Source organism: Podarcis erhardii, assembly GCF_964252035.2.
Source record: "Podarcis erhardii genome assembly, chromosome: 5".
NCBI classification, from domain to species: Eukaryota; Metazoa; Chordata; class Lepidosauria; order Squamata; family Lacertidae; genus Podarcis; species Podarcis erhardii.
The window spans coordinates 15821612-15841639 of NC_138509.1; the positions used below are offsets into that span (position 1 = coordinate 15821612).

Sequence of the window (20028 nt, forward strand, 5' to 3'; positions counted from 1 at the left end):
CCAGATGGTTGCCCCAGGCTGCTCCCTCTCTAATCTGTTTATATTCATTACTTCAGTTTCACCACTATCAAAACAAAATATATAATGCTTAACAATAAGATGATGGAAATGAGAAGAAAATACAATTGATGTGAAATAATTATGCAGCATTGTGTGGGTTTCAGTTTGATAAACTTTCCTGGTTGCTTGCATTTATCACAAATATAAGAGATTTGGTTTGGCATCTCTTGACTGTTCCTCAGCATTATCTTTACGTTTCTGCATTCGCCTTTAGCTAAATCAGCACTTCCTTAATCAAGCTAGATGCACTTTCCCAGTAAAACTCAGTACTGCTTCTTGGTATCTTTCATGTCAAGCCTTCCCCAGTTCTTGCTTTCCTTTTATCATGTTTTATTTATACCTTCTGCATGGTTCTTAGTTGGACTTACGCTTTTTTTCTTAACTAAAATAACACGTTAGTGCTTGTGTAGGTTGTCGTTAATGCTGCGCAGAAATGCATCTTTCTTTAAGAATTCCATTACTTTAAGTGTATTTTTTAATTAATATGAATGTAGCCCTTTTGTAATGAAGCATGCCCACAAAAGCCTATTATACCGGATTTAGGGTGTTATCTTCCTCCGCATTATTGGAATGTCATTTTTACAGTTGCTGGCTTTGAAGCAGTCAAGTATCTTGAAGCTTTTGTAGCATAAGGCTTGGATCTCCTGGGATCATGTTATAGTTGTAACAGCCTTCAAAAGGCAGAAGCTTTACTGTTGTAATGCAGTGCAGCATATAGTCAAGGAGACCATTGAAATTAGTGAGGCTAAAGTCCATTAACTGTATATTGAGCCTAAGGAATGCATATTCCCTTTCTGTAGGGATTTCTTTGACCAAAACCTGAAACACACTTTGACCCATTTAGACCCTGTCTTAACAGGACAGCTGCATTTTGGATATGTTCTACTACATGGTCATCTGTGGAGTGTCACATATCGGTTCTACAATCTGTGCAAAAATATTCAGGAATATTTAATCTAGGAACTCATGCACTTTTGCTCACAGAAGATTTAGGCTATCTGCAAATGCCTTGAAGGGAGGGATGAATAACCGAAATCAAATGCAGTATCCAGTGCTTTTTTCAGGGGGTACGCATGCCCTTAAACATTTTGTGAATTTAAGTTTGGCCTCACTGAGGGGCAGTATTTCAATATGAGTAGGAAAATGAGAGTACACCTAAACATTTTTTTTTTTAAAGGAAAAAAAAAGCACTGGCAGTATTTCAGGGAGCTTTCTCTCTCTGGAGTTTTTGTTTTCTGCAAGGTTTAGCCATTGCTGTTGTACCTCCCCGCTTTTCCTCTTTTACAGCTTTATGTGAATACTTTTGTAAAGGTCCCACTGTAGTTCACGTAGCTGACAATAAATAGCCACATCAACTGCAGCGTGACAAGAGTATGGCAGGCAGGCAAGGAAGCAAGTGTTGCAAATGGTGAGCAGCCCAGGCAAGCTGCTGAGGAAGAAGCAACATTGAATGGGACGAGGGAGCCTCAGAGAGCGATTTGCCAAACTGTTCTCTGAAGCACTTTCCACCATCCTCCAATGACTTTTAAGGAGGGCGGGGATGCTTCGGGGAGTCATTTGTCTGAAACATCCCCATCCTCCATTAAATGATGGAGCCCAGGTGAGCTGCTGAAGGAGTGACATTTAAAAGAGGTGCTTCAGAGAGTAGTTTGGACCCTCCTCCATTAAACATTTAATAAGCTGTGAGACAAGAGCTGTTTGGATGAGCTCTGGGAGAAGGGGATGGGGTTTTGGGGTGAGCTTTGGGGCAAGCTGTGGGGGAGGTGTTTGGTCAGGTGGTTGATGAGTGGCAAAATGGTGGGTGGTTAGCGAATGGAGCAAGTAAAAGTTGTGGTGGCAGCTCCTAGTTGTTCCATATAAGATTAGTGGAGCAACACCAGTTTCCTTGGCTGGAGCTTTAGAATGTTTCCAGCAACTGAACTCATGTGAGAGAGGGCTGTGATGAGTGACTATAATAGTTTGCCTTTACAGTTGTTAATCCTAAGGCTGACCAGTCTCTTTAACTCTAAGTTAAAGAAGGAGAGGAGATGCGGGGGAGATGTGTATTTCTGTTTGAGCACAGTTGTTGCAACTGCACTGGTTAATTGCACTTATTATAGTTCTTATTTAATAGACAGAGTGCTTTACAGCCTTTGTGCTTCTTGTCCTCAGAATAACTCTGTGGAGCTGCTGATTATATTTACTGTTTTATGACAAATATTGAGAATGTGGCTTGCCCCAAAGCATCCAGTAAGTTGATGGCTTAGTTGGTTTGAATACAAGCCTTAGTTAAAGCTTTTAACCCCCAGACCACTCTGACGACCATCATTTAGTCTTGCCACTATCATATAATTGTGATGGTTTTGAACTAATATGTATATCTATCTATATTTGATGAGGCTTCACCAGCAGTATTTAGCTGTTAGGATGTTGTTTAGATTTTAAGCAAAGTAGCACGAGTAATTCATATGCAGTGTTGCTATCGTTTATTTTTATGGTTTGTTAATGCTGACTGCTTCTTAAAATTTTCCATATTTTTTGCTAGGTCTGTAACCAGCGATGAAGGATCCATGAATGCATTCACAGGAAGGGGGTCACCTGGTAGGGGTCAAAAGACTAAAGTCTGTACCACACCTTCATCTGGTCATGCTGCATCTGTGAAGGATTCAAGCAGCAGATTGGCTGTTACAGACCCCACCCGGCCTGGTGCCACCGCCACCAAAATCACCACCACCACCTCCACCTACATACCTGCCTCTACACTTAACGTTAACAAGAAAACCAAAGGGCTTATTGATGGCCTTACTAAGTTTTTTACACCGTCACCCGATGGTCGCAGATCACGAGGTGAAATAATAGACTTTTCAAAGCATTATCGTCCAAGGAAAATGGCCTCTCAGAAACAATCATGTACTTCTCATGTGTTGGCGACAGGTACCACACAAAAGCTAAAACCTTCTTCACTTCCACCCCCAACCCCCATCTCTGGTCAGAGCCCCAGTTCACAAAAATCCAGCACTTCCATCTCTTCTAACTCTCCCCAAAGCTCCTCCAGTCAGTCAAGCGCACCCTCCTTTAGCAGCCTTCCTAATAACAGTCAGCTAAAGGGACTCTTTGATGGACTTTCTCATATTTATTCCACTCAGGGACACACTCGAAAAAAGGGGCACCCGAGTTATGCACCGCCCAAGCGTTTGCGTCGTAAAGCAGCATTTTCTTCCACATCCAAGTCTAAAACTGCTTTCTATGGAAAGAAAGAGATTAGAAGTAGGTTTATTTCTCATGCCTCCGCCTCTGGATGGGGTATGTCTAGAGGACGTGCTTTTAAAGCAATTGCTCACTTCAAGCAAACAACCTTCCTTAAAAAGCGCAGGATTCTAGGCAGATTAAAGTATAAAGTGACCCCTCAGATGGGGACCCCCTCACCAGGGAAGGGGAACTTGGCAGACGGAAGGATTAAACCTGATCAGGATGATGGTAAGCAACAGGTCAAAGCGCCAACCAAACCTGCGTCCCGTCCAAATCCAAATTCTTATTTTGTCACACAGGTCTCGGCTACTTCTCTTCTGACTTCACTCTCATACAAAAGCAATGAACTTTGACCTTGTAACTAATGCTGACTAAATCTCCAAATTGTTTTTCCAACTAATGCTGTACCGCCTTGTTTGTCAGTTTTTGCATATGTAGTGGCACTAGCACCCCCCCACCCCAATGTCTTCATAATGTTGCTTTTATGCCTTTTGTAGTAGCATATTGGTAGCCACTCCATGCTGTCCCTTGCCCTTTCTCTGGCCATAGTGCTGATGGCATTTATTAGGATGACCATTTCAACTCTTCATTTCCCTCTCCTCCATCGCTTTTCCATGACACATTCCATCTGCTACACAACACTGGATTTGTACTGCTGTGAAATTTACTCTTCCCAGTTTTTAAATAAATCTTTCCTTTTTTTTCTTGAAGAAACAAAAGTCTGTATTCCTTGCCTTAGTTTCTTCTAATCTGTTTCAAATAGTTTTGCCTAAGATTGTTTTAGTGTTGAAAGCTTGTTTTCTTTTTCTTAGAGGTTCAGATATATGGTTAGGATATGCGAAATCTATGCTGCTGTCTCAGTTGTTTGATATAGTTTTGTATTCAAAATGTCTTTTTTTAATTGGGTAGGAGTAGAGTGTAGATTCTAAGTTAGGGCATGAAAGAAAATGCTGCTGTTTGTCCTGGCCGTGTTTATTTAAAATAAATCTGCAAATGTTTTAGTAGATACTATAATAATAAAGATTTGCTACGTCAACTGGAAAGATCAGTGGGAAGCAGGATTTTAAAGCATTAGTCGCTCAGAAAATGGACTGGGAGCTACATTTTGATTGCAAAAGGTGTTTGTTGCATCATGGTGGTGAATAAACTCTCTGCTGGTTTTAAACAACAGGTACAGAAATCAAAATAAGCATCAAACAAGAAAACTCAGATCTGTTTTTGGTGGGAAGCAAGGATATTATTACAGAAGAAGATTTGGAATTGTTTAAGCAGGCCCAGGAACTTGCAATGGAGGTAAGGTTCACAGGTGCCAGCTATGTGAACAGTATTGATATGGTAATTTGTTGCTTGTTATGAGGAGAAAATTGTGCTGACTTCTTAGTTCTGCTTAATGCCCCTTTTATTAAGGCTAGTTTGTATATAATGGTATACATCTAATCTGGAACCCAAATATCTCATTAGGGTAAAAGCAAACTTGAATGGGAAGTTCTCTATATAGCTGCAGGCATGGTGCAGAGTGAATAAGTTTCACAGCACTTGGGTGCCTTGATATAAGTCCTTATTTTTAAGGATGTGGATAGTTTGTGCTACTTTTCATTCCTCTGTAAACAGATGTCTCTCCATCTAACACCTAAAATAGTGTAATACCCCCAAAATAGCCTTACTAGTTAAATGTGATGGGGGGGGGATTCTATTGCACTTTCAAAACTTTTGTTCTTTAATTGTGATTAATAGAAAATTGGTTGTAAAAATGGTGGAGAAACAAATGGACGCTACCCTTCAGTGATAGAATTTGGGAAATATGAGATCCAAACATGGTACTCCTCGCCTTACCCACAAGAATATGCAAGGTAAGTAGAATGAACCTATAAACTGTTTTATGACAAACACCATCTCATAGCTCCAAAAAAGATTACTTTTGCAACTTATTTGCAAAGCTTCTCATAAATTCAGACATGCAGTAAAACCACAACTTTATAACTTCCCTTCTCTTTCTTTCCTAGCTTGCATATTATCATTGAACGTTGCTGTAAAATCGGCTTGGCACTGCCAAAAAATCAAAGATTAAAAATATATATTGGCTGCAGATAAGCCTGTTTAGCTACAGAATGCCTTGTACACACCCTTTTGTGGCTAAGGAAAAAAAGGCTAGCCCCCAAATTACTTCATGCATGTCCCTTCCTTTCTACATGGAGCTTGAGATAGTTCTCTTAAAACATATAAAAAATAATCATAAATAATTAAGAGTTCAGCAGTGTTCAAAGTGTCCGCAATTAGAAAATCCACATATTAGTAAAATGTAATTTGTTACTTTTCTTGGTGCCAAAATTTTAATCTTCATAGTTCAACATTTTGAGACTATTTTGCCATGGATAGAATATGACAAGCCCTGCAAACAGTAATGTTGATAATAAATAGCTTCCTATTTCACAATATCGAGTCAAGGGATGGCTCGAGCACTTGCCATCAATGTGCTCGCCATCATGTATGCTCCACTTTTGCCTGTAATTGGGCCCCAGTTCCTCAGTGTTCAAAGAATGGTCTATACAGTGGTGCCTCGCAAGACGAAATTAATCCGTTCCGCGAGTCTCTTCGTCTAGCGGTTTTTTCGTCTTGCGAAGCACGGCTATTAGCGGCTTAGCGGCTTTAAAAAAAGGGGGAAAAACTCGCAAGAACTCGCAAGACGTTTCGTCTTGCGAAGCAAGCCCATAGGGAAATTTGTCTTGCGGAATGACTCAGAAGACGGAAAACTCTTTCATCTAGCGAGTTTTTCGTCTTGCGAGTTTTTCGTCTTGCGAGGCACCACTGTATTTTCATCCATTTTTGAAGGGGTCAAGAGAAAAAGTTAAGCAAAATTGGAGGGGCGGAGAGATTTACCTGAAAATCAACAGACTTCTACCACCATCTCCTTTTCTTTTTAAAAAACCTTTCTCACAGTGGTGCTCTTACAGCCTAGCATTTTTTCGTGGACCTGTGCATTCCATTTTAACCTCCTATTTCCAAGTATCAGATATTCTGTTTCATCCAATAATTTAGAGAAGGGAGGAGAAACGAATGATGTCAGAGATAACTCAAGTGGAAGGTGGTCACTTTCAGCTCTGGGAATTATCCTAAAGGTGTCTTGGTTAATTGGCACATTATTGGATGTTAGGATATAATCTATGGTGCTAGTAAATCCTCTGGGGGAGATAAAAGTAAAATAACCCTCTTGATCCCCTTGACCGTGCCCATTTCATAACAAAAGGTTATGCTTAATTATAAGTTCACAGAGATATTTCCCAGCGCGGTTAGAGGTGGTGTCCATTGCTGCTCTCTGACAGATTTCGGGTTTGTCCTCCCAGTTTAGTCCAGATAATATTGTATTTTGTGGGGAAAGAAGGCTGATCTGAGCATTGAAGTCTCCTCTCAAGACAAGCCGAGGGTTAGGAGACAGAGAGTCTATACTTTTGAGTAGTTGGTCAAGTTTTCCCCAATATGAGCTCAGTTCCCCACAAGACTTTACTGGAGGTATGTACACGCAGATACAGTAAGTATTTCTCCAGAGACTATCAGAAAGGGACAACACTAAAAAAATTAGGGGTGGTCAGCGAGGGACACTGTTGAATTGATACATTAAGAGATGTTGACACCAGCACTGCCAGCCCCCCGCTAGGTCTTCCATACTTTACAGTTTTAAGAGCAGGTTGAGTGTAACTTGTAAAACCCTGTAATTCAACCATGGTGCCCTCTTTTGCCCAAATTTCTTGAAGAAAGATGATAGCATGTGTTTGTAGATAGGAACAGAAATCACTGACTTGGGTCTTGTTCGGCCACCCTGTTACATTCCATGAGAGAAGTTTAATTGTTTTACAGTGATTTACTCTTAGTCAATTGCTGGCCAATGTACACTCGGAGTTTACCAGTTTTTGAGGCAACATGGATGCTAGTGGAATGATCCAGATGTTCGATTATTTCAGTCGTTGTACATAAAGTACTCACATTTGTGTTCACTGGGCCTTTTATTTGCAAATTGCTCACCAGCGGGGATTCCTTGGGCATAGTTCCTGACTCCTCCTCATCTAAGTATCTCATCTTTGTCCAGTACTCCTCTAGTTCTATAGTTATCGTTCTGTTGTGGCCATTGGGTCTATTGTCAGTCTCTACCTCTGATTCTTTAATCTCTTTCAATGTCTGGCTCATAAGATCAAGCCTCTTGATGACTGTTTGTTGCTCTTCCTGAAGGAGGTTCCTATAGGAGCTGAGAAAATCCTCTTCCAAAGGATTTACAGAGTGCTCAGATTCCTGAAGATGATTGTCTAGAGGAATCGGCTGTTCCGTTTGGCTCACCTGGTTATTTTGATGTTGGGCATGATTCTGCGAATTCAACTCGGGCATGTCTATTTCCTCCCCTCCTGTTGAGTAGCAATTGACACTAATTACATTCCTGTTATCTGCGGAGCTCCGAAGCCAGCTTGCTAAGCCGTCGTCATCTTGGAACCGCCACCAACCATTGACTGTTGGTATTGTTCAGTAGTTGATGGTTGAACAATTAAGAATGATCAGATGAATGTTGAAGAGCAAGAAAGTAAGTCAGACAATAATGGAATAAGTTAGCCAGAGAAATATAAGGTAGGGGAATATGCAGAGGCTCCTGATCAAACTGATGAAAAGTTGACAGGACTGGATCAAGAAATCATACTGAAGGAATCATCATCGTATGAAAATGGAGATGACCTCCATACAAGAATTTGGAGAAGCAGAAGATAAGATTACAAATGGTGATTTAGAGAAATATCTGGACATACAGTGGTACCTCGCAAGACAAATGCCTCGCAAGACAAAAAACGCGCAAGACGAAAGAGTTTTCTGTCTTTTGAGTCGTTCTGCAATACGAATTTCCCTATGGGCTTGCTTCGCAAGACGAAACGTCTTGCGAGTTCTTGCGAGTTTGTTTCCTTTTTCTTAAAGCCGCTAAGCCGTTAATAGCCGCTAAGCCGCTAAGCCTTTAATAGCCGCTAAGCCGCTAATAGCCGTGCTTCGCAAGACGAAAAAGCCACAAGACGAAGAGACTCGCGGAACGGATTAATTCTTGCAAGGCACCACTGTAGTGTTGATGGAGCTGAGAGGCAAAAAAAGCCTTGGGATTTCACTCCTGGCCTTTCTTTAGTTTTAGCAGATTTGGCGTGAATTCAAAGAATGGTGATATTAAAGTTATGGTATTGCCTCTGGAAAAAGACTGGAAAAAACAAAAAATGGAAGGTCCTAGAGGAGATCGGAATACCATTGTAAACACAACAGGAAATAGAATACAGCAGGAAATGGAACTGAATACAGTGGTACCTTGGGTTACATACGCTTCAGGTTACAGACTCCGCTAACCCAGAAATAGTACCTCAGGTTAAGAACTTTGCTTCAGGATGAGAACAGAAATCGTGCTCCGGCGGTGTAGCAGCAGTGGGAGGCTCCATTAGCTAAAGTGGTGCTTCAGGTTAGGAACAGCTTCAGGTTAAGAACGGACCTCCGGAATGAGTTAGTACTTAACCCGAGGTACCACTGTACATGGAACTGGACACAGACTAATGAGAAACAAAAATGGAATAATATAACAGGAAATGGGCTATAACAAGAAAGGGAACTGAGCATATGGAATTGGACATGAACAAGTGGATATACAACAAGAAAAAAATGGAATATCGGCTCAATGTGTGAGCACAATAGAGAGATTTTAATGTGGACATGGACAGGAAGAATTATAGTATTCAATATGGAGTAGTGGTGGTGAGAATTAATAAAAGTTAAATAACATTAATAGAAGTTAAATAACATTAATAACATTTATTAAGAATGACAATTAGTCTTGGGCTTTCTGTGAGAAAAGGAAATAAATGATTCTGAGACACCTTAACTGGTAGGAAATATTGTTTAACAGAAAGTGGTAGATGTTCGCATTGACCAAAGTTTTTAAATAACCATATTCTCTTTTATGTGACTGGCAGATGGGAAATCAGAGTATTTCTTTTCTGCTGCCTTGCTTATTTTATTTCTCTCTTTTTCTGTCTTCTCTTTATCTTAGTTGTCCCCTTCTTTCCTTTTTCTGTTTACCTTCTTTTTTTGTATCTTTTGTAAATGCAACTGTATTATGGAAAATCTTAATAAAAAGTCATTTAAAAAGTTGGAATGTGGGGGGGTATTGATTGCAGGTTTTATTTTTTTAAACAATTCAGGTGTTCATTAATTTAGATAAAGGCTGAATTATGAATACTGTAGATAACTTCACTCAGAACACATTGATGTGTTTACACAATGCATATAATAATGTTCCAATATTATGATGGGATTTGACTTCACAGCTGGTAGTATTATTATTATTATTATTATTATTATTATTATTATTATTAAATTTGCTCCCAAGTCCAGCTAGAATTTATGGGCACTTGGAAATACCTCAACAGAATTGTTATGACTCCAGCCTCTTAATAAACAACTTGTTAATAAGTATGATATGCTTTAAGCTTGTTTGTTTTTTTATTTGCTTGTTTAATACATATAGTGCCCTGGTTGACTAAGAATGTTGGCATTTTAAAATAAAAAGAATTGTATACTAACTGCTCTGATTTTTAAACTTAACAGACTATCAAAGCTTTTCCTGTGTGAATTCTGTCTTAAATATATGAAAAGTAAAAATATTTTGCTAAGGCACGCAAAGAAGTGTGGCTGGTTTCATCCTCCAGCCAATGAAATCTACAGGAGGAAGGACCTTTCAGTGTTTGAGGTACACAGCATTTTATCTGCATTTTATCTGTAATGTGGATGCTCCTGATCCCCCCACCCAAACACACACACACACACACACACACACACACACATTGTGCTTAACTCCAGAGGATGCCCATTTCCCATGAGTTAACACTTTTAATTTTAGTGTGATTTTCCATCTTCTCCTGAAAGATTCCTGTTTTCCCAAGTAAACCTGTCCCACTATGTTAGAACACTGGAAGACCACTGTTATTCGAAATCTGTTTTAACCCCAGCAGAAATTCTGTAGTTTAGAAGAATTGTGGTAGGAACTTCAGACCAGTAGTCTGGGGGAAAAAAGAAATTCTGTATTGTGTAATCTATTGCTGTATGGATCAGACTGTATGGTAAGATACAAAGTAAATGATGGAAAGCAAGTAAGATAAATTGAGGAAGAAGGATACGCGTTGAATGTAGAAGCATGCTTATGAAAGAACACAAGGAAGTATCGACCTTCCCTCCACAGAGTAAAGAGCAGCAGCTATTTTACATCCTTTGATCTTTCTGTCCATGTATTTAGGATCAAAGAAATGTAACTTGTGAAGAATTAATCTGAAAGTGACACTATTTTCAACTGATCTTGGAAACATTTTTTTTCACTGAAAATAGTATTTGCTTTTGTATCTAACAACTTCTGTATGTATATAATGCCAAAGTAATTTCCTCTTTGCAGACTTAACACTTCAGAAACTTAGAATAATGTTACTTGCTTTATCCTCCATCTGGTACAACGCCTTCAAAAACCAGCAGCTTAGCATATCTTTAATGATATGTTCACAAATTTGTATCTTTAATTAGAAGGAAATAAACTTTTGAAATGCCATAAATCAAAATTATATTTTACAAGTTTTACAAGTTACTTGTAAAAAAATATATTAATGGTCTAATATTTAATATAATATTGAGATTCTGAGAAAAATCTGGTTTTGTTCACTTTAAATATTATGTGCAGTGATCCACTTCCATACTTAAATATTAATATGGGAAATTTTCTCCTCCATAGGTTGATGGGAATGTGAGCAAAATTTATTGCCAAAATCTTTGCTTGTTAGCAAAGCTCTTTCTGGACCACAAAACCTTATATTACGATGTTGAGCCATTCCTTTTCTATGTTCTCACAAAGAATGATGAGAAAGGATGCCACTTAGTTGGATACTTCTCCAAGGTAAAAGATTGATCTTAATATCATGAGAATATCTTGCTTTTGTGCCAAAGCAGTAACACTGCTGATTTGGAATGCATAATATCAACCGGAAGCAAACACTGTTTTCCGATTACAAACAAATACAATGCCAGTATCATTTTAAGATCTCAAGTATTCTCTCTTGGGCTTTATTTATCATTCTACTATATTTTTTCACTTTAGAATGTTTCCATCAGGTGTGACAAATCTCCTGTTTCGTTTGGCACTTCCAGTTTTGTTGTAGTTATTACTTGTTTTGTTACTCAGGTGGTATAGCATCTCATCATGCCTTTTATGACAATTTTCTCTTATTGTTGTTTAGTGAAAATTTAAGGTCTTTAGTCTGAAGATTTTCTCTTGAGATTCCACCCCCTGTATACTGTATGTGTCTACATTGTCATGTATATATAATTTGCTCTATGTTCATCTTTTAATAATAGTTTGTAGTTTTGTCAGCAAGTGCTCTCCCCACGCCAAGTTTTAATTCCAGTCTGTCTTGTATCTCGTTGTTTATTCTAAATGTTTCTCAAACTGTGGAATGGGAGCTGTCACTGAGCCTTGGGCCAGTTTCAAGTGGTCCCAGTGCCACAGCCCTGCCTAGTGTAAGAATGGCAAAGGAGGAGACAAGATAGAAGGTGCATATAAAGACAGCTTGAATAAGTGAGACAGTCTAGGAGGTTTAGTTAAGTTACACTGTATTTTGAGGATTTCCCTGTAAAGAAGCAGCCGTCTTGGCTTTTGGCAGCCGTTGATGCATAGTGGTTAGTGGCGCAGAGGCACTGAGATTTTGAGTTATCCCCGTTAGTCTCCCCATACATGTGGTCTGGATTTCAAGGAGAGTTCTGGGGTGTCTTTGCCAGTGTGACTCCTCCTTACCTTCCTGCACCCTTCCAGGCACCCTGCATGATAGACATAACTGCCCTGAAGATCCCACTACACTAGCATCTTACTGGGTTTGCCTTTGTTTTCAGCAGCCGGTTTAATTTTTCCTTCTGCTGTTTTTGTAGACATCAAATTATATTTCTTTCTGGTCTGTGCCATATTCTGATGGAAATTTACTTGGTATTCAAAGGTGGATGCACCTGACTGTATGAAAGCTGCATGTGCTTCAAATATTACTTTAGATAAACAGTTCTGTCAGTTAGAAGTATTTGCTGAGAGACAGATGAAATGCTGGCGAAAAGCAGTAAGTTATTTTAATGTGGCCATTACTTATGATCCAAACTGCTGTCTTCAGCAAACGTGTAGGTATCATCTCCCTTTTGTACATTCCTGACACAAAAGTCAGGGCTGCATGAGAAAAAATGCCTTCTTTCCACTCCCTGGATTTGAAATTCACTCATGCAGTTCCTTTTGGATTTTTCTGTTGTTAATTTCTGAGGTGCCATCTCGTAAAATAAATCTTTTTGGAAGATACATTTGATTTGCTGTTATACTTCACCAGCGCCATTACTTTCTAGGGCCTTACTCTATTTTCGTATTGACCTGCTGCCTGTTTACCTTACTGGGCTATTTTACAAAGGCAGAGGCAGGTGCATGGAATTGCCCACTTCAGCAGTGTTTTGACATACTTGATCTGTTTCTCCTTCCCCCAGGAAAAGCTCTGCCAGCAGAAGTACAATGTCTCCTGCATAATGATCATGCCCCAGTACCAAAGGCAAGGATTTGGAAGATTTCTCATTGATTTCAGTAAGTGAGCGGCTTTGTTTACAGTCATAACCCTGAGAGCTGATGGTGGTTATGAGGATACAGCTACATAAAAACTTTATTTAACCTGTTTTGTTGTTCGTTTTTTTATCACTAGATAATGGGCTTTCTATTTCTATTTGCGTAGTGGCAGAAAAGCTCCCTCAAGTGAAAAATCCAGTGCCTCTGTTGTACTGCAGGAAATTGAGAATGTGTCTCTCTGCAGTAATATTAACTCTCAGAGCTATTACGCTGAATGAATTGTCTAAATTGCATTCATTTTGTGCTGCTCATTAGTACAAAGAGAAGCAATTATTTGTGATTAAAGCAAAGGAAGGTGTTAGTCCAAGGCATTCTCTAGTTTCCCAGTCTATTAACATGGAGTACATTTTAGCTGAACAATGCTTATGATGAGAGAGCGTAATGTTTCAATTTATTATTCCTTTTTTTAAAGAATGTCATTAACTCACTTCTGAAGTAAAAGCTACTATTTGCTGCACAATGTATAAATTGGTATTCAGGGTTTATATCTTGTATTCTTCATCATGCAGTTGCCCATCTGACATAATTTTAAAAATGTTGGAGCTATTCATAATATTTCAGTATCAGTAAAAAACAATTTGATAAAACAAATAGTAAAATTCAATAGGCAAGCGCCACAGCTCAATGATTTCATTGACGTTTTGAACTGAACTTTGAATTATAGTTTGGAGAAAGGCTATGAAAGCCAGGTTTTCGAAGCCATGTGTTAGTGTACCCAATTATTTTTAAAGCTTCACAGTAAACATATAGCACTGTATGTGGTTGCCTTTCTTTGGTGGAGGAACATACAAGGTGATTAAGATGCAGATGAAATAGAAATCTTAAGAAGGGAGGTAGCAGCCAACAGGGTTTCTTACTTGGCAGTTGCCCATCATGAGTTATTGCTGGTGATGCTTCATACTTAATGTGTTATGCTTCCTCCTTGTGATAGAAGCAGGTTGCCCCCCATCCCTTCAAGCACTCTGCATCTTCTGCCACAGCAAGCATTGGCAGATTGTTGTCACAGCAGGCACACATTTTCGGGGAGATGTGTGTCCTCAGCACACTCACCCACTGATCCCCCATTTAAGGGAGACGGAAGGACAAGCTTCTCCAAGGCTTTTCTGGTTCCTGAAATTTGCATCTTTCTGGCTTCACTTGACTGGGAGGACAAGGTGTCTGCATCTATTTAAATCTAGATGTCCAGTGAACTCTTCACTCGGAATGTGAAGGATTCCCATAGAGAATAGTGTTACCTTCCTAGAACTCCCTGGGGTTGTTTTCAGCCATATTGGTATAAAGACTTCAGCATTCCCCACCCCCTGCTCTCTCACAAGGGATATTCACAGAGATCTGAACAACTACATATTTTCCCCCAGCGTGCTTTGGTGCAGCCCAAGGCACAAGCTACGTTTGGGAAGGGGAGAAGGTTCCAGACTAGTGGCTCCCTGCTGTGCAGCATTGCATTCCTGTGACAGAACACAATGGGGACAATGCATTATGACAGAATGTTGTTCATAGTGACATCCTTGTGGTGGGATGATGATTGTCCCCCCCCCCCCCCCAGTTGGTTTCAACCATTGAATTGTGGTAGGGGGAATAAGGCCAGAAAGATAAAAGAAGAAAAGCAATAATCTGCATCATATTGAAAAGGCTTAGATGAAATTTGTTTAAATTTACTTGCTCCACCTGAAAAATTACTTTAAAACTTCTATCGTGGAGAATGAATTGAGAATGTAATTGAGGTAGGGGGATATTTAAGCACATCTTGAGTTCTAATCAAAGTTTATCCTTTTTTTTTTTAATTTGCCCCACCCTTTTTAAGCAGGGGGCTGGTCCACTGTCCCTCAGACCTTGTGGGGGGCTGGACTATATTGGGGGGGGGGGAAATGAACGAATTCCTATGCCCCACAAATAACCCAGAGATGCATTTTAAATAAAAGGACACATTCTACTCATGTAAAAACACGCTGATTCCCGGACTGTCTGCGGGCCAGATTTAGAAGGCAATTGGGCTGGATCTGGCCCCCGGGCCTTAGTTTGCCTACCCATGCTCTAGTGGAACAGCATGACTGCTTGCATATTTTGGGGGGGGAGGGTTCCAAATCTATGGGTATTAGCTATGGTGGGCTTTGTTCTTCATGAGCAGAGGCTTCTAATGAGGGGTGGCGCCAGTAAAATCATCAAAATCGTAATGTAGTGGAGGCTTCTCTGGGTTGTGCTGCAGGGCTTTAATAGTGAGCATCTATGTTGCACTTTTTAGGCTTTGCAAAATGTCCATGGAGGCCTCTGGTGTTCTGTGTGGCAATACTGACTGATTTCATCAATGTAGTACAAGGGAAGTAAGGAGCAGGAGCAGCCCCTGGACTTGAAGATCCACTTGGGAGTTACTTATTTAGCCAGTTGTCGTATAACTAGAGTCCCCTGGGTGATCAACAATTAAAACACACTAAAATCCAATAAATAAAACAGTTGCAACAGGACAGAAATTCAGGAGGGTTAATTAGGTGGGTTTGACTAGATCACAGTTTCCTAAACTTGGGTCTCTAGATGTTTTGGGACTATAATTCCCATCATTCCTGACCACTGGTCCTGCTAGTTAGGGATAATGGGAGTTGTAATCCAAAAACAGCTGGAGATCTGACTTTGGGAAACTCTGGACTAGGAGATCTCTGCTCTGCTCTGCTCTGCTCTGCTCTGCTCTGCTCTGCTCTACTCTGCTCACAGAGTTGCCACCATCTGTAGCCATTCCACCTGGCTGAATCAAAGAGAAAAGTCTCACATTAGCTCTTCCTCTCCCAAAACATTCCTGTGGTGATCACTTTACCTGGGCATTCTGAAATGTTTTTTTGTTCATTAGTTCATTTACTTTACTTTTCCCTCGCTCACCTGCTGCATCCTGTTTGCAGATTACTTGCATTACTTGCAACTGTAAACTTCCTGGATGGCCCTGGTAGAAATGCAGAATACAGTGGTACCTCGGGTTAAGTACTTAATTCGTTCCGGAGGTCCATTCTTAACCTGAAACTGTTCTTAACCTGATGCACCACTTTAGCTAATGGGGCCTCCTGCTGCCGCCGCGCCGCCGGAGCACGATTTCTGTTCTCACCCTGAAGCAAAGTTCTTAACCCGAGGTACTATTTCTGGGTTAGCGGAGTCTGTAACCTGAAGCGTATGTAACCTGAAGCATATGTAACCCGAGGTACCACTGTATAGATACAGTAAATGGCTAATAAAAAGTTTGGCTATTGTAGCACTTCACTGTGTTTCTTTGGCTTAGGTAATGCAGTGTTGTGTGAAGAGTAGACGTTCTGGTTGGTGTGTTGATACTTATAGTCTTTCAGTCTCTTTAGATACAGGAATTAACAATATTCTGATGACATGTGCAGCAATCTATTCAAATAACAGAAAATTATGTTCATAAGTGCAAGGGTTGTGTGAATTATTTCATACTGTAGGCAGTTCAGATGATCCTTTGGCCCTGAAGATGAGATTGGCCATGTACACCAGGCTTACAGATATCCCTGTTGCTCTAGCAGTTGTTTCAGAGTTAGGGAGATACATATGAGATCTTCCACTCTTAACTTCTACCAATGAGGATTGGATCAGGAATCAAACCTGAGAACCTGACACGCCCACTGTTCATGTTGCCACAGCCAGAATTTGGGTGGCCAAATAATGTCAGAACAGGCATTTTCGTAAGTCAATAATCATTTTCAGTAATCAGTTTTATTTTCCCTTGATTTTGTTCCATTTCCCCTCACAATTATCCTGCCTGCTTGTGTTTTCTAATGGCTGTTCTTGCTACACATCTCAGAAACATGAGACTGCAGCTTCCACTTTCCATTTTGTGGACTTTCAACTTTAGTGGTACACAGACTGAACGCTGTAGGACATCAATGCATGTCATTAGGCTGTATAATGAAGCGAAGAAAACCAGCATGGCAGTCCTCATCGTGGTTTGCATATGTTGCACTAATAGCTCAATTTCTAACTATGCTCATTAATTGACTACCAAATTGAGCTCCATATGTTACTCTTCACAGTCCTGGACATGTGATCAGCTGGAATGAAATTCTGCCTAATCAAGGTATGCAAACAGCTTTCAGTATGTATGGACAACTGAGAAAAGTCCTGGGTCTAGAACGGTGGCCATTGACTGATACTTTAGAGGAAGACAAATAAGTAAATGATGAATGCACCTTAAAATACTGTTGTAAGTTGGAAATGCCCAAAGGCAACTATTTTTAAAAAGTCACTTGCAAGCTAGCAAGAACAGCATGTTAAACTTCATTTTTTAATTAAAAAAATTAAACTCCACAATTTAGCTTTCCTGTGCTGATTTAAATATATTATCCGAGTAAATGAAGGAGTATCTCCACCTCCATCATTCAGCCCAGACACTGAGGTCCAGCTCTGAGGGCCTTTTGGCGGTTCCCTCCCTGTGAGAAGTGAGGTTACAGAGAACCAGGCAGGGAGCCTTCTCAGTAGTGGTGCCTGCCCTGTGGAACGCCCTCCCATCATATGTCAAGGAAATAAACAACTAATCTGACTTTTAGAAGACATCTGAAGGCAACCCTGTTTAGGGAAGTTTTTAATGTCTGATGTTTTATTGTATTTTTAATTTGCTGGAAGCCACCCAGAGTGGCTGGGGAAACCAGCTAAATGGGCAGGGTATAAATAGTAAAATGTTGTTGTTGTTGTCATTTCCTGAAAAGCCCACAGCCTATCCTGAAATTGTGGTTTAATGAGCATCTGGTAAAGATTTGGTTGTGTTCCACGATCAAGTTCTGGCTTAAATAGGGAACTACAGGGACGCGGGTGGCACTGTGGGTTAACCCACAGAGCCTAGGGCTTGCCGATCAGAAGGTTGGCGGTTAGAATCCCTGCGACGGGGTGAGCTCCCGTTGCTCGGTCCCAGCTCCTGCCCACCTTGCAGTTCGAAAGCACATCAAAGTGCAAGTAGATAAATAGGTACTGCTCCGGTGGGAAGGTAAACAGTGTTTCCGTGCGCTGCTCTGGTTTGCCAGAAGCGGCTTAGTCATGCTGGCCACATGACCTGGAAGCTGTATGCCGCCTCCCTCGGCCAGTAAAGAGAGATGAGCGTCACAACCCCAGAGTCATCCGGGACTGGACCTAACGGTCAGGGGTACCTTTACCTTTACAGGATAATAAGCCATGCCAACTAAGAGCCACTTCAACTGCAGTAGACAATCTCTGTGACCATCCCTGACCCCGTTGGAGCTTCCAGGAGTTTCCAGGACAGACTAGTTTTCTGGTCTGAGCAGCAAAGCGATCCTTTTCCTAATGCCCCATGTTCCTGCTTTGCTCCATAGCTTTCTGTAGGGGCAGGAAATGGATCCGACTTCATTTATTTATTAGTTTTGGGGTAAGGTTTTATGCACTGCAGTCAAGCTCCGTTCTCCTCACACTGGCTAAATCATGGCTTAAAGCTTGATGCACTGGGCATTGAGCCACAAATATTTTGCCAAAGAGGGCCATTTTAACTTTCCCTCTTATTTAGAGATAGTGAAGTATTAAAAATGACTTTTGTACTGAAGTGCAAGCAGAAGAGTGAATAGGCTTTCCTACCCTATAAAAGCAAGTCAGACCTACAAGTCAGGTTCTGTCTTGTGCTGGGGCATGCTATCTAAGAGAAAAGCTCAGTGGCTCTAGCTTGAGCTAATAAACACAGTTCCCAAATAGAATGATGAGCTGCCAAAGATTGGGACCATCCTTAGCATCCCACCAAAGGTAGGGAGAAGAAATGTGCAGTCTCTAAGATGATGAAAAGAATGAATGGTTACTTTTAGGGGGCAGCATAAAGCAGGAGGTGATTGCCTCTGGTTTTTTTAGCTCACTCGTGCCTTTGCAAACTGCTTGGTTTGGTCCTACTTGCTCAAAATGCCATTTGTATAGTAGACAAAGGAAAACAACAATGAATCAAAAGCAGCTGGCTGTTCCTTCATGCAAAGGTACAATTTGTTGTAATTTTTTGAGATTTGAGCTTTAGATGGTGCGGATAGGACCTTCCACTCAGTACATATGATTCTTTCGATTCTGAATGCAAACTGGGCATTGAGATGCTCAGTGCACATAATGAGTCAACTTTCTTTGTACAATCATATGCCCGGTGCTGCTGCTTCTTCTTATTGTTGTTGTTGAAGGCTCTGAAAGTATATTTGTTTTCTGCTTTGTTACTCTTCATGCTTAGATTTTATTGGTTTTTATAAAAGCACAGAAAATGTGAAAATAGTTACTAGATTTTGAAAACAAAACCATGGCATGTCATACTTTCCTGCAACTGCTCCGAGTCAGACCCAAGCAGACTGATGCCTGATGACTAATCATCTTTCTTACTCCTGCTCATTATGTTGAAGCAACCTTCATATACACTTTCTCATTCTGTGACATCTGTCTTCTTTTAAAAGAATATGAACAGGAATCTACACAACAGTTTGGATGACTGGCAGAAAAACCATTTTTTAATGGATTGTTCTCTCAGAATGTAGATGTCTTATATGCCGTATCTGTGGCTGACACCATGTTCATTAAAACTCCCAATGACATTAACTTGGGACACTACCCATTTTTTGTGACATGATTGGATTTTCCAGTGTCCATTCTGCTGGTGCTGTGTGCCATGCAGTGAGTCGGTAAAGCACAAACGGAGAGAAGCAAGTTGCCAAATGTAAAAATATATATGATACATTGCCTTATTATAGTGTGATATTGGACTTTGGATTCAGAATAAAAAGCATAATGTTAGAACATCAAAATGAATTTACTGGGGCAAAACCAAAGAAATCAAATATACTGTGGGTAACATGGCACTCTTGTGTCCATCTTGTGAATATGTAAATGGAAATGTTCCAAGGAAAGCAATAAATACTCAGACAATACTTTCTGAACACGCTCTTTATAGTAGCATAGAAATGTAGAAGGGATGGGGAAAGGAGGAGGCTTGAAACCTGGATCAAATTGGTAGAAGTACCCTGTGGTGTTTCTGTGAAGTAAAAGGAGGAATTAACAAGAACCATTCATTAGAAGCAGCTACGTACAAACAAATGATAGAA

The 20028-nt window shown here is 40.3% G+C and overlaps 1 protein-coding gene and 1 long non-coding RNA gene across 7 annotated transcripts in view; one reads left to right on the forward strand and one right to left on the reverse strand.

Moving 5' to 3' along the window:
* The window catches only part of KAT6B (lysine acetyltransferase 6B), an 87117-nt gene that overhangs the window by 37803 nt on the left and 29286 nt on the right, over window positions 1-20028 (forward strand). For 4 of the 6 annotated variants that reach the window (XM_081864175.1, XM_081864177.1, XM_081864176.1 and 1 more), the window contains 6 exons: window positions 2585-3516; window positions 4460-4581; window positions 5023-5138; window positions 9898-10039; window positions 11066-11227; window positions 12841-12934. In XM_081864175.1, coding sequence (XP_081720301.1) covers window positions 2585-3516; window positions 4460-4581; window positions 5023-5138; window positions 9898-10039; window positions 11066-11227; window positions 12841-12934 — 1568 coding nt within the window. The remainder of the gene's footprint in view (window positions 1-2584; window positions 3517-4459; window positions 4582-5022; window positions 5139-9897; window positions 10040-11065; window positions 11228-12840; window positions 12935-20028) is intronic. The other 2 variants (XM_081864178.1, XM_081864180.1) reach the window with 2 other exon arrangements.
* The window catches only part of LOC309343213, a 50302-nt gene that overhangs the window by 23334 nt on the left and 6940 nt on the right, over window positions 1-20028 (reverse strand). The gene's annotated exons all lie outside the window — the stretch shown is intronic.